Consider the following 13,423-nt stretch of genomic DNA (forward strand, 5'->3'; position numbering starts at 1 on the left):
CCCCAAAGCCGCCCGTCCCGCCCCTCAGCGGAATCATCAGCGATTAAATGAACGCTAGGGCAGAGGGCGGTGGATAAGAGCCGGGAAAGTTGGGGTTTTTACTGCGGTGACGGTGTTTGGCTTTGTCGCTAAAGGGCTGTTTCCATGATCCTGTTGGGGCGAACAAGCGCTGGAAGGACAGGGAGATGCTGGAGCATTTTGGTGCCTCCTCTGGACTCCTCCGGGGACTGGAGCTCCCGTGCCAAGAAGCCAGTCTGGGAGAGCTGGGGTTGTCCAGCCTGGAGAAGAGTAGGCTCCAGGGAGAGCTGAGAGCCCCTTCCAGTGCCTAAAGGGGCTCCAGGAGAGCTGGAGAGGGACTGGGGACAAGGGATGGAGGGACAGGACACAGGGAATGGCTTCCTACTGCCAGAGGGCAGGGAGAGATGGGATATTGGGAAGGAATTCTTGGCTGGGAGGGTGGTGAGGGGTTGGGATGGAATTCCCAGAGAAGCTGTGGCTGCCCCTTCCCTGGAAGTCTCCAAGGCCAGGTTGGACGGGGCTTGGAGCAACGTGGGATGGTGGAAGGTGTCCCTGCCCATGGCAGGGGATGGAATGGGATGAGCTTTGAGGTCCCTTCCAACCCAAACCAGTCTGGGATTCTGGGGCTGCTGGGAGCCACAGCATAGCCCAGGCTGGATATTTTCCATAATATCCAAATCAAAGCTCCCCTGGCACAGCTTGAGGCTGTTTCCTCTCATCCTGTCCCTTGTTCCCTGGGAGCAGAGCCCGACCCCACCTGGATTCAGCCTCCTGTCAGGGACTTGTAGACAGCATTAAAATCCCCTATGAGAGAAAGAGTTTGAAAGTCATTAATTTAGTAACTGGAGTCTGTATTAATTCAAGCAGAAATAAAGGGTCAGCCCATTTCCTTTCCAGTAAACACCAGCCTGTGCTTCTGAAAATGGGGAAAAAAATGTATTAAAATAACTTTAAACTTGCATCCAAATCCCAATTCTCCAGCTGAAGCCGGGTCTTTGCACAGCACAATCCCACCTGGATCGGGAATACCTCAAACAGAGATGGGAATGTTGGTTTAGGAACAGATTGGAAAATTAAAGCTAATTAAGGCTGTGGCCCCTCCAATGTTAAACACCAGTTTGTGCCATTCCCAGTGAGACATCCAGAGACAAAGCAACTAAGCATCTAGAAATGACATTTTATTTTGTGAAGAACACTTGAAAAACAAAGATGAAAGCTTTTCCAGGCTTTGCAATATAACCATCACAACCCAAGGAATCACAAAGATTCCATTTTCCAAAGGAGTTCCCTCTCCCTACCCTCCCCCCCCCATTTTCCACAAACTCTCTCCTTGTGGAATGACCCACAAGAGTTTTAAGGAAAAAAAAAAAAATGCATTTTTGAGCCAGTATGAAAAATAATCCAAGATTGGTTCAGTGCAGGTGCTGCTACATCACACTTGAACAAAGGCACAAAATCCCCTCTTGGAATTCCCACTTCAGCTTCTCCAACCTCGGTGGTCTCCGGGAGAAAGCAGAGTTCTCAAAGGGGGAAGGCTGAGCTCAGTCCAGCTCTCCAGCAAGAGCTGGAGGCACTAAAGGGACAGCAGAGAAGTGCAATGCAGAGGAACCACCTGGAAACACAAAGCTTTCCAATCAGCACCTGGATCCCTCCTGGAAACATGGGCTCCCAAGAACACTTGATTTGGAAGAAGGCGACAAAATAAGATAGGAAAGCATCAGCTGCCCTCACCTCAGGCAGGAAACCTATCCATGAAACCAGGATTTCAGGATTCAAGTGAATTCAAGGACATTAAAGAGCCCCTTCTGGAGTGATCGGCCCCCAGAAAGAACAGAAGCTGAATTTTAAAGATATGCACAGAAATAAATAAATACTAATCATGTGCTTTGTGTGCTTTGTGGCACTTTTCACTTCTTTTTTGCTGATATCTGAGTGTCAGTTTTTATCTTTCAGCTGTCTGAAATACCAGAATATTCTTAACCTCTAAAAGGTACAGGAAAAATCCCACCTTAGGCAAAATTTTAGGAGTCTGCTGAACCTGGCAGCTCCTGCTACAAAACCTCCTCCACTGTCAAATATTTGCTGCAGTTCCCAAAAGCAACTTGTATTTTGTCCTCTCATTATTGTTAATTAGGGATAATCAGGCTTACTTTTGATCTTAATACTTCAGAACCTGATGTCAGACAGAGGCTCCACCTCAGCCCTGTGACACCGAGAGAAACGTGGCAAATGTAACAGAGTGTTAGAACAACCAGAAAGATGAGAAATGAGGGAAATTCCTCTGAAAAAAGGGCACAGAAAATAAATACAAGCCCTTTTCCTGAGCACAGTAAAACCCACTTAACACCAAAACATTGGATCTGTCAATTCTTTCCAACCGTTTTGTCTGTTAATGAAACTCATGGACAACAAAAAAGTCCTAGGAACTGCAAAATTCAATTTAGTGGCAACAAAAAAAAAAAAAGCCCTAGAAACTTCAAAATGTAACAGTACCACACTGTTGTTCCAGGTCCCAGAAGCCCTCTGGGTTTTACATCTTGACAGACCCTGAATTTGCCCATTTTTCAGCCCATTTTGTACACTTTATTCAGAGATTTCCATGTTTCCTTCATTCCTCAAGTCTGGCTCCAGCTCCTACAGACTTAGGTTTACACATAAAGAGAGAAAAGCAAATTCTGGTACTGGCAGTAACTTCAGTGATGAGGGATGGGGAAAAAAAAAAATCTACAGAGAGATGATTCTGACCGGATTAAAACTCAGTAGTGATGGTGCAACATGTCAGACCTGCCCCCAAAAAAATCCATTTAGGGAGAATACAAAAGAGTCAGCAATATTATTGAATATATTACTCCATTTCCTCCTAGATAAAGTGCATTTACCCAGCCTGAGAGTAGGTACCACGTGGAGAAAGGGACACTAAAGCACTTCCCCAAGAGAGAGCAGAGAAAAGTCCGAGTTATCCTGAATCCTACCCCCAGTTTGGCTCCAGGATTCTTGAGGGCACTTTGGGAAAGCCCCTCTGGCTGCTCCATGTAGGCCGATGGATACAGTGTGTGGTGGTGAGCAAAGCCCCTCCTGTGCTATCTGAAAACCCCCACATTGATGGAAAGAGCCACTTCTGGTTTCCGGGGCTTTGTGGGCAGCTTCTCCTCCAGGAAAAAGGGCTCCTGGACACTCCTGACTTGGCGACTGTGGGAATAAAACAGTCAGGGGGGTGATTAATATTAGTCTTGAGCTTTAGTACCCACAGCAGAACGAGCCTGGACTGATCCCCAGGTTCCAGTGAGTTGTAAGAATGAACCACAAGCTCAGCCCAACCGGCTGTGCAAAGCCACCCAGTCAGGAATTCCCTTTTCCTCATCCCCGCAGTGTTCCAACAGAAAAAACTGAGGCCCCCTGTAGGAACTTAAGAGCCAGGAGCTGGAATTATCCAGGTGCTTCCTGCAGGACCACTGGAATTGTGTGCTCTGAGAGCACCCAGCTACCACTGGTCCAAAAAACCATCCAGGTATCAAATTAATTCATAGAATCCCAGACTAGTTGGGGTTGGAAGGGACCTTAAAGCTCATCCAGTCCAACTCCCTGCCATGGGTAGGGACAGCTTCCACCATCCCAGGTTGCTCCAAGCCCTGTCCAGCCTGGCCCTGGACACTTCCAGGGGTGGGGCAGCCACAGCTGCTCTGAAAAGCAGCAAAGAACAGTTTTTCTAATGAAAAACAAATGCAAATACTCAGTACCTTTTCTTTTTTTCCAGGGCCAGCTGCCTTTGCTTCTCTTTCCCAATGTCATCTCTCACGGTGCTGAAGTCCTTGGTGTCATCAAGGAGAAGGTTCTGTTGTGGAAAAGGATTTGATCCATGGAAGTCAGAAGCTCAAACTATTTCCCACCTGTTGCTCAGTTGACACAATTCATTTCTGAGAGCATTTCTGCTGACTGCTTTTACACCAATTAGCTTCAAGTTAAGTACAATCCCAGAAGGGTTTGAATTGGAAGGAACCTTAAAAGCCCATCCAGTCCCACCCCCTGCCATGGGCAGGGACACCTTCCACTGGCCCAGGTTGCTCCAAGCCCCATCCAACCTTTTACACTTCCAGGGATGGATTTCTTCCACTGGTCTAAGGCAGCAGGATGGGACACCAGATTTTTCTCCTACTGCTTTAAAACCCAGCCAGTATATTCTTTCCTTCTCCTAAACAAGCCTGACTGCTAATTCAGAGCTCAATACACTGCTGGGCAAGTCTTTTTTTACATCATTAAATAGATCTATCCATTTTTTGGAATATGTAATGGGTTTATATCCATAATGGGATTTTTAAAAGGGCACTGTCCTTGGATTTTACTCAGAATTAGAAAAAAAACCAAAAACAAACAGTCAATTAAATGAGGGCAAAAAAAAAAGAACCAGGAGAAAAAGGAGCAGCAGCAACACATCTCCCATCCACATGTCCAAACCCACATCCCAGTACTTCCAGAGATGCTGCAGGAAAACCAGGAAGACTAAATCCCAGGTGATTTACCTTCACCCCAATGATGTCTCCATCCCTCAGGTGATAAGGTGCTGACTGCAAACTCTCCTGCTTTTTCCTCCTTTTCCTCTTGGAAATTTGCTGTGTCTGAATTAAAAAAAAAAAAAAAAAAAAAAAAATCAAAGCAGAAAATTTTTGGAACTCTCCTGAAATACAATTACAAAGGAACTGCAGCACAAACCAACACATTCCTCTCCAACAGCTGCTGGACTGTGTCATTCCAGCTCTTACCCAGCTGGATATTGGCAGCCACTCGAATCTCTCCGGGAAGTATTTGGCTATTTCGATTTTCTCTACAGGGAGACAGTAGTGAGAGGCCACTCTCTGCCTCAGTGCCCAGGTGGTGCATTCCTTGGAGATATCCCACACCAAATCCCCGCAGTCGGAGTAGTCCCTTTCTCCTGGAATTCCCATCTGGACTCGCAGCAGCAGCTCATGGGGGCTGGCAGCAGGAGGAAAGAACAGACATTCTTGTGAGTCATGCCTTCAGAATTCCCAGTTTTCACTCCCTCCTGCCTTCCCTCACAAAGAACAAGCTCTAAGTCTTCCTGAATCCCCCCATTTCTAATCCTGCCAGCACTGGAGTTAAAAGCTACTCAGTAAAGGCTCCTCTCAAATGCAGAACTGAAAAAAATAAAGTGTCTTGAGCTCTTACCCCAAATTCTCTTCTTTTTGCAGAGGTTCTATGCAGATTCCCACGCTGGCAGCCAACTTGTAGTCACTGGAAACAAAAGAGAGATTCTCTGAAGTTAGCCTGGGAGAGCTGGGGCTGGAGAAGGGAAGGCTCCAGGGAGACCTGAGAGCCCCTTCCAGTGCCTAAAGGGGCTCCAAGAGCTGGAGGGGGACTGGCGACAAGGAATGGAGGGACAGGACAAGGGGGAATGGCTTCCTACTGCCAGAGGGCAGGGTTAGATGGGATATTGGGAAGGAATTCTTCCCTGGGAGGGTGGGGAGGGGCTGGGATGGAATTCCCAGAGAAGCTGTGGCTGCCCCATCCCTGGAAGTGTCCAAGGCCAGGTTGTACAGGGCTTGGAGCAACGTGGGCTGGTGGAAGGTGTCCCTGCCCATGGCAGGGGGTGGAATGGGATGACCTTTGAGGTCCCTCCCAACCCAAACCACTCTGGGATTCTCTCATTCCTGTCATCTCTTCTAAATGACTCTTTTAATGGATCTGTGCTCACCTGGAACACCACAGCAAGAGGCTACTGGAACACAAATGAAAAAGGCAGAAAAGGACAAAAATTACCCAAAGTAAAGTACCTATATTGAAGCTCAGTAGAATCCCAGAATGGTTTGGGCTGGGAGGGACCTTAGAGACCATCTCCTTCCAACTTTCTGCCATGGGCAGGGACACCTTCCACTGGAATAACCGTGGTAGTTATCCCAGTTTATCCCAATTTAAAAACATGCTCAGCAAAACCGAAGCAACCAGAAATGGGCTTTCTGCTGACAGGCACCTGATTTGTTTCCCCACCAGTCCCTCCCACAGCTGCAAAGCCAGTTGCACATTCCCCCAGAAACCTACCTGAGTCTCTGCTTGTTGTTCCTCAGGAGCTTTCCAGGGCGTTTGCTGTCCACTGTCCATGCCCTGAGGAACGAGGGCAGGGGCACAACCTGCTCCTGGCAGCATGGCAAGGTCAGGGCCTTAGAGAAAGGAACATCTTGTCAGTAATTTTAGCAGCCATTCTCCTTGGAAAAAGAGAAAACCACTGGATTAACTCCCAAGGCAACACTCAAAACTGCATTTATTGCACACCAGCTGTTGCTTGTGGTTATGATCAAAATATTTCCTCTTCAAAGGGAGTTGGGCTTCACTCCCTCCCAACATTTCTCAACTCGACTTATATTCCACAAGTACCAAATTTCTTTTCTTTAAGCAAAATTTGAACATCTGGGAGGGAATGAGGCTGTTGGAATCGTTTCCCAGTCTCCACGAGCTCCTCTGTGCCCTCACCAAGGACTCCCCCCTTCCCATGCTCAGACAATTCTCCCGTTCCCAAGCTGCAAACAGGCAGTTTTCCACAGCAGGAGCTTGGCAGAGCCTGAAACCAAAGGCATTCCCAAAAAATAAGTGTTGGAATGGACCAGAATCTAATGAGCTATCCTTCTCCATGCAGTTCAGGACAACAAAGAACCTTCTGGTAGGACTAGCTCATGTATTTTTGTGGTGCTTTTTTGGTTGGGTTTTGGGGTTTCTTTTCCTTTTGGGGTGTTTCGTTTGGTTTTCAGGTTTTGGTGTGTTAAAATCTTAATGTTTCTGGTTAAAAAAAAGCAAAGGCACCTTAGCTTCTGGCCAAAGAAACCAAGCCAGACCTTCCTGAATGACAAACGTGACCTTCTGTGCACCCAGAGCAATTCTTTATCCACCAGCTTCAACACCAAAAAAATCAAAAGAAGAAGCAGAAAACTAATAGAGGAACAAGGTGGGAATGGAAAATGGCTTCTTTAGGAAGTGCCTGGATGTGTGTGCTTCTCATGGAGAAACTGGACCCAGTGATGCAAAGCCAAAGGCTGCAAAGCCAGAGTTCCAGGTGAAGTGCAAGAAGGCTTCCCCAGGCCAGGAATCACGAGGGGGAGGAGGGGAACTGCAGGGACGCTCAGGAAGTGTCTGAGCCACATGCTCCAAATGCCCCTTGGTACTCAGCCCTGAGCATGGCACAAAAGAAATGCCCCAGCACACTGGAAAGCAGGGAAAAGGCAGTGCACAGGAGGTGTTACCAGGGCTTGAGTCCCCCCGGGGAGAACATCTCACCTGCAGCTTCAGCTCCTCCAGAGAAGCTTCTCCTGCTATTTCTATCCTGCCGGCATAACAAAGCTCCGTGGCTGGGTGGGTGGCTTCTGGGGAAGCTTTGGGAAGGGGGGAGAAAGAAACAAACAGAGGAGTCATCATGATTTTGTTCATAATCCTGAGAGGTCACGGTCCCTTCGCGGGGAGATTCCACTTCCAGAAGGGACCCGCCCTCCCATTGTTTCGTAGAGAATCAGAATATCATGGAATTCCAGAATGGTTTGGCTTGGAAGAGATCTTAAACATCCAACTCCCTGCCACTCCCTTCCACTAGAATAAGCACAGTAGGATCTACTTATACACAGTAGATAAAATCCATTCCAACAGTTTCCAAAGAAGGAGGGTTCCAACAGATCCTAGAATGCCAATTTTTAAAATAGGAGCAGTTATTCCCATTGATAAATAGGATTAATTGTTGGTTATGACTCTGAAATGTAAATCCTACTGCAAGGAAAGGTAAATCTGCCCTCAGCTGCTGAAATCATCAGGGGAGAAAGTAAAACCCAGAAAAGGTTTGAGAGAGAGGAGAAAAATGCAAAGAAACCTCCAAGGAGAGGGGTCCTGCCCTCCAAAACAACTCAGCACCAAAGAAATATTCTTTTCCTGTAGAAAGGAAAATCTGTTTGTTTCCCATTTTCCAATTTAGTGATTCCCACTTCATTTCCCTCTCCCTTCTCAACCCTCACTTGGTTTTCCTACCCCAGCTGGTTTTTGATGTGACCTTTCCATGATTTCACTTAAAATCCTGCATATGAGGTCCTTTATACCATGGGAGCTTTACCCATCACTCCTTTTCCAGCTTCCCAAAAAGCCAAACAGCCTGAAGGGAATTAAATGTGCTATTGGAGTCTGGCATTTGAAGCCAAATCACCTCTGTGCTTTAAAATGCTGCCACTGCCTTCAGGGACAGAATAAAGAGCCCTTGCTTCAAAATGTACTGAGATCTTGAGAAAATCCACCTGAGGAACATCACAACAGGATTATCCAGCATTTATGGATTTGTCACAAACCCCCTTTGTCTCCTTTCACCACAGGCTTGCTGCAACTTGTACGGTGCCTCGTGGATTGCAGGAGGATTTAAGGCTTTGCATTGAAGTTTTGGGGTTGACTCCAAGCCCTCAGAGCAACCCCAGGTGATTCCTTCCCAAGCTTGGCCAAGCTCACCTGTCCCAGCAGACACCTGCAAAGCTTCCATCTGGCAGGTCAGCCCATTCACTTGGTCCTGAGCATTCTCTCCATGTTTCTTACGGCTTGAAGGCCTGAGCCACCAGATGGGAATTTTCAGGAAACCCTGGAAAGTGAACAGAAAGCACCGGGAAGTTTCTGTTTCAGTGCAAAGGAAAAAAATTCCCTCCTTTGTCACAGGAAGGAGGAAAAGACTTGTTCAAATGGGAGTTCTGAAACAGGGAGTGGTGGAGACACCAGCCCTGGAAGTGTTCAAAAGCGTGGATGTGGCACCTGGGGACACAGTTTAGTGGTGAATATGATGGTACTGGTTAAAGGTTGAACTTGATGACCTTAAAGGTCTTTTCCAGCCCTAATGATGCTACATTTTTGCAAGGGACACCTTCCACTAGCCCAGGTTGCTCCAACCTGGCCTGCACACTTCCAGGGATAGGGCAGCCACAGCTCCCCTGGGCAACCTGGGCCAGGGCTTCCCCACCCTCACAGGGAGGAATTTCTTCCCAGCATCTAATCCAGGGATTCATCAAAGCTCACCCACTACAACATTGCTCAGCCTCTTCAGAAACTCCTGGTTTTCCTGATAGGTTTTCCCACCTGCTCTGCATGGCCAGGAAGGGACATGGACTTGATCCCTGCCTCCTTTCCTGAGCAGGTAAGCTTCCTTGCTTCCAGATGCTGCTCTCAACACCCACAGCACTGTGGCAATAACCTCTTATCCTACATTTTTTCCCCAAGAAAAAAATGTATTACAAACCTATGGTTTTCCCTGAGGAAGCTTTACTTGCTAAGAGCCACGTTCTCTGCCCACTTGTCTTCTACCCTGCAATTTCCAGCTTCCCAACACTTCATGGGATACAGTTGGGGCACAGATCCATGGTTTTCCATGCCTCTTGGATCACCAGTTGTCTTTATTACCCTCCTTTCCTTCCACAGTCCAAGTAATAGGTGGCCAGGTGTGTGACAGTCACTTGGATGAGATTTGTCTACGAAGGGCAAAACCCTGAGCTTTCTGTAATCCAGGGGGTGAAGAGCAGGGCAGGCTGAGGGTGGGACCCTGGAGCAGGTTCTCCAGAGAAGCTGTGGCTGCCCCTGGATCCCTGGAAGTGTCCAAGGCCAGGCTGGATGGGGTTTGGAGCAGCCTGGGCTAGTGGAAGATGTCCCTTTCCATGGCAGGGGATGGGACTGGATGAGCTTTAAGGTCCCTTCCAGCCCAAACCATGCTGGGATTCCATGATTCCACTTAGTTGTTGAATTCTGCCCCAAAGACCAGAGGATAGGGTTAGATGGGATCTTGGGAAGGAATTCCTGGCTGTGAGGGTGGTGAGGCCCTGGCACAGGTTGCCCAGAGAAGCTGTGGCTGCCCCTGGATCCCTGGAAGTGTCCAAGGCCAGGTTGGATGGGGCTTGGAGCACCCTGTGATAGTAGAAGGTGTCCCTGCCCATGGCAGGGGGTGGAATAAGAAGATCTTTAAGGTCTCCTCCAACCCAAACCACTCTGGGATTCTGGGATTCCAAGTCTCTGTCCACTGACTAAAAACACAATCCCTCTTGTTTTACCTTTTCTGGAAGTTTTCCTTCCGTTATGACCAAAGTGTCTCCTCTGCACACATTGAGTTCCTTCAGGGTGGCATTCTGTGGGAAGAGAAAAACCAGGCTATTTGTGAATCCCCAAGTTGTTCAATGCAGGTCTGCCCAGGAAAAGTCTCTACAGAACAGGGAGGAAAGAAACTCAAGGCAAAAAGAGGATCCTCTTACTTCCTGACTTAGTGCTTCCCCTGCTTCATAGCACCAGTCAAGCCTTCTCAAATGCCAGTTATCACCTACCAAAAACCAAAAAATACACATGCAAAACTAATTAGCCACTGATGCTGGTTTGGGAAAACATTACACAACTTAATAAGCATAAAAGGTTCTTTTTCTTGGGTTTTCGGTTTGGTTTTTAAACACAACTCTGACTAAACCAAGTATCGCCTTCATGCCCTTCCCCAGACCCAAAAAACACTTTGCATAAATGTCTCTTCCTCACCCACCTAATTCTCCCTGGTTTAAGAGGAAAGGGAAGGAATTCCAATGTCAATTTACCATTTGAATCTATGACAAGCTCTTTAAAATAAAAATTACATTATAAAGACAGCAAGTTTAGAATTCTTTCCTCTCCTCACAGATGATTGCAACAAATAGACAAGGTTTAGGGTGGCAAGAGCTGTCTAAGAAATATGAAAAATTCCTTTTAAAAGTAAATAACAACACAACAAACCTGATAATCCACATTTCTGCAGCATTAAATTGAGACACTGAAAAAAGAAACACAGGGTGAGATTTGTCTCAATGCCCAGGTTGAGAAATAAAAGTTTTCAGCACATTTTCTAACAAAGACTGACTGATTCCTGGGCATTTCTTTTAATAATATAATTAGATAGACAAGATGTATTTTTTTCTTGAGCTGTATATTAAACCCTCCAGGGAGATGAGATGGTTTGCAGGCAAGAAATTCCCCTCAGCTCAGTCAACTTTTCCCAACTGTTAAAAAAATAAACCTTTGCTGTCAGTTTGTTCCTTTTTTGAACAAATTTTGAAGAAATCCTTATTTGAATAAATTCTGTCCCCAAGTTTGCAGAGGAACTTTTTAAATATCTAAACCTGCAAACTCAACACTTTCCAGCCACTGTTTGCCATCACTGGAAGCACTGAGAGTTTCCTCTTCCCAACTCCTCTCCCTCCGATTCCGTGTGAGGCAAAGGGTGTAGGGAATGTTTTCCAGGAGCAGCAGAGGCAGGAATTCCCAAAGCTGCCTTACCTGTCCAACAGAGGCAGTCTCCTCCACAACTATCTCCATCTCGGGGCTCGAGTTTGGGTCGCTCCCAACCATAAAGTACAGGAAGAGCTAAAAATGAGATCAGAATAAATATGGGAATAGTGAGAAATAACCACTCCCTGCTGCAGGAATGGCATCAAACTGCACTGAAGCACTTCTGGGCTAAAGCAACCAAGCCAAGCAGCACAAACAGAGCAGTAAAAATATTAGAGTTATTCATTAACTCCACAACTCCTCCTCTTGGACGGGGCTTGGAGCAACCTGGGCTAGTGGAAGGTGTCCCAGCCCACGACAGGGGGTGGAATGGGATAAGCTTCAAGGTCCCTTCCAACCCAAACCATTCTGGGATTCCATGAGTTTTACAACTTGGAGATTCCAAGAGCAATAGCCCCCTTGGCATCCTTTGTGCCCTTTACAGAGGAGATGCACAAGACACTTTCCCTCACAGCTCTACCTGAGTGGAAGTTGGAGCTTTCCCATGGCACAACCCAAGCAAGCTTCCCATCTTCAGTTCTGCTTCCTTGACAGTGTAATCCTCAGGCACTTCAGGGAGGATAAAAACATGGAGAACATCATCAGCTGCTGCTTCCTGGAAACATCAGTTCTATCCAGCTGCTCTTTAGAGCAAGATAAAACCATTCCATGACCTCTGGAGAACTTCACTTCCCCAGCTCTGCCCACAGATCTCCAAATCTCCTACGATGAGAGCAAAGAGATGGAGATCTCCCAGGGCTCCCTGTCTATTGTTGGGACCACTCCCACCATGAATTCCTTTTTTCCCCACCACCAACCCAGCTGGAATTTCCCTCACTGAAACTGCCTCTGATCCTTTCCATGTGCTCCTCCAGGAAGAATCTGCCTCTGCCTTCTCTAAGATTCCACATTAAGGAGTCAAAGATGGCAATAAAGACTCCTCCCCATCTTCAGGAAGCTGGAAGAGCCCAGCTTCCCTCTTTTTCCATCCATCCCAGCTCCCAGACCCTCTGGGTGCTCTGCACTGGACAGGTTTTAGTTTGCAAGGGCTCCTTTCTCCTTCTGAGCCCCCAGAACAGGAACAACATTCCAGGTGTTGTCTGACAAGCACTCAATGGAAGGCAATTAATCTCTCCTTGGGTTTTATTAATGCAGTGTACGAATAAAATAGCAAGGACATGGAAAATGTTTCCCAGGAAGCTTCTCTCCACTGCTCCAACACCACCCAAACCAAAGCTGGGGGTCCCTTTGTGCCCAACTCTGCCCCACAGGAGCACAGCTAAACACTGACAGCTGGAATTAGGGATGGCAATAATCAAATAAGTTTGACCTCTACCTTTGTGGGGCTGCTGCTAATGAACCTAAAAACTGGGGGGAAAAAAACCCCACCCAACTGCTTCAGTTAAGTCTGGAAATCAGGGAAGTTCTTCTCCCAGGGAAGGACAAAGGGCAGCTTCAGATCTCCTCAGTGATTCCTTACAGAACAAGGATGGAATACATCAATTTACCTGGAGACAAAAGTTTCCCGTTCCCACTAACAGGTCTAAGACAGCTCTCATTTGCTGTAACAAAAAGGGAAGGAAAGAGAGATGTATTATATAATTCAAGTGAGAAATTTGGCTCAGAATTAAGATTAATTACCATTAGATTAATTACAACAGGTGTCCCCACCTATGACATGAAAAACCCAACTGGAGAAATTCCCAGAAAGTTCCCTGAACAGTCTTTTATTCTTTTGCTGAAGGATCACTTTTCTCTTTTAAAGTACAATCAGCAACATTTTACAAAACTGGCCAAGTGCTTCCAAAGGGAAAGACAACAAAAACTTGAAAGAAAACTGGAGACTCTTCCAGAAAGGAATAAAGTTAAAAAAAAAACTTCTTCAATAGTGAGTACAATACAATACTTTAGTAACACAACACAAATATTCCTACTCAAATAAGTAAAATAAGAGCCTCATGAAATGCATTTTAATCAAGACTTATACTAATTTATTTTCTTAAAGCTTGGAAAACTAATAATTCAATTTGAAGTTAAAAGAGTTTTAGCTCCTCTGCAGCCTCTTTCTTTCTTTCCAAAAAGCCACCAAGCAAAAAGCCACCAAGCAAAAAGCCACCAA

At 46.4% G+C, this 13,423-nt stretch overlaps 1 protein-coding gene across 2 annotated transcripts in view; it reads right to left on the minus strand.

The window, feature by feature from the left end:
* Window positions 1-1,175: 1,175 nt before the first annotated feature.
* USP40 (ubiquitin specific peptidase 40) overlaps window positions 1,176-13,423 on the minus strand; it is a 19,971-nt gene continuing 7,723 nt past the window's right edge. For both annotated transcript variants that reach the window (XM_027667827.1, XM_027667828.1), the window contains 14 exons: window positions 12,813-12,866; window positions 11,786-11,874; window positions 11,314-11,400; window positions 10,774-10,810; window positions 10,272-10,336; window positions 10,074-10,148; window positions 8,497-8,623; window positions 7,297-7,391; window positions 6,070-6,188; window positions 5,200-5,265; window positions 4,776-4,986; window positions 4,536-4,631; window positions 3,756-3,850; window positions 1,176-3,207 (listed from right to left, as the gene is read on the minus strand). In XM_027667827.1, coding sequence (XP_027523628.1) covers window positions 3,099-3,207; window positions 3,756-3,850; window positions 4,536-4,631; window positions 4,776-4,986; window positions 5,200-5,265; window positions 6,070-6,188; window positions 7,297-7,391; window positions 8,497-8,623; window positions 10,074-10,148; window positions 10,272-10,336; window positions 10,774-10,810; window positions 11,314-11,400; window positions 11,786-11,874; window positions 12,813-12,866 — 1,325 coding nt within the window. In that variant the 3' untranslated portion in view covers window positions 1,176-3,098. The remainder of the gene's footprint in view (window positions 3,208-3,755; window positions 3,851-4,535; window positions 4,632-4,775; window positions 4,987-5,199; window positions 5,266-6,069; window positions 6,189-7,296; window positions 7,392-8,496; window positions 8,624-10,073; window positions 10,149-10,271; window positions 10,337-10,773; window positions 10,811-11,313; window positions 11,401-11,785; window positions 11,875-12,812; window positions 12,867-13,423) is intronic.

This window comes from Corapipo altera, unplaced genomic scaffold (assembly GCF_003945725.1).
Source record: "Corapipo altera isolate COAL_440 unplaced genomic scaffold, ASM394572v1 354, whole genome shotgun sequence".
In the NCBI taxonomy this organism is placed as follows: Eukaryota; Metazoa; Chordata; class Aves; order Passeriformes; family Pipridae; genus Corapipo; species Corapipo altera.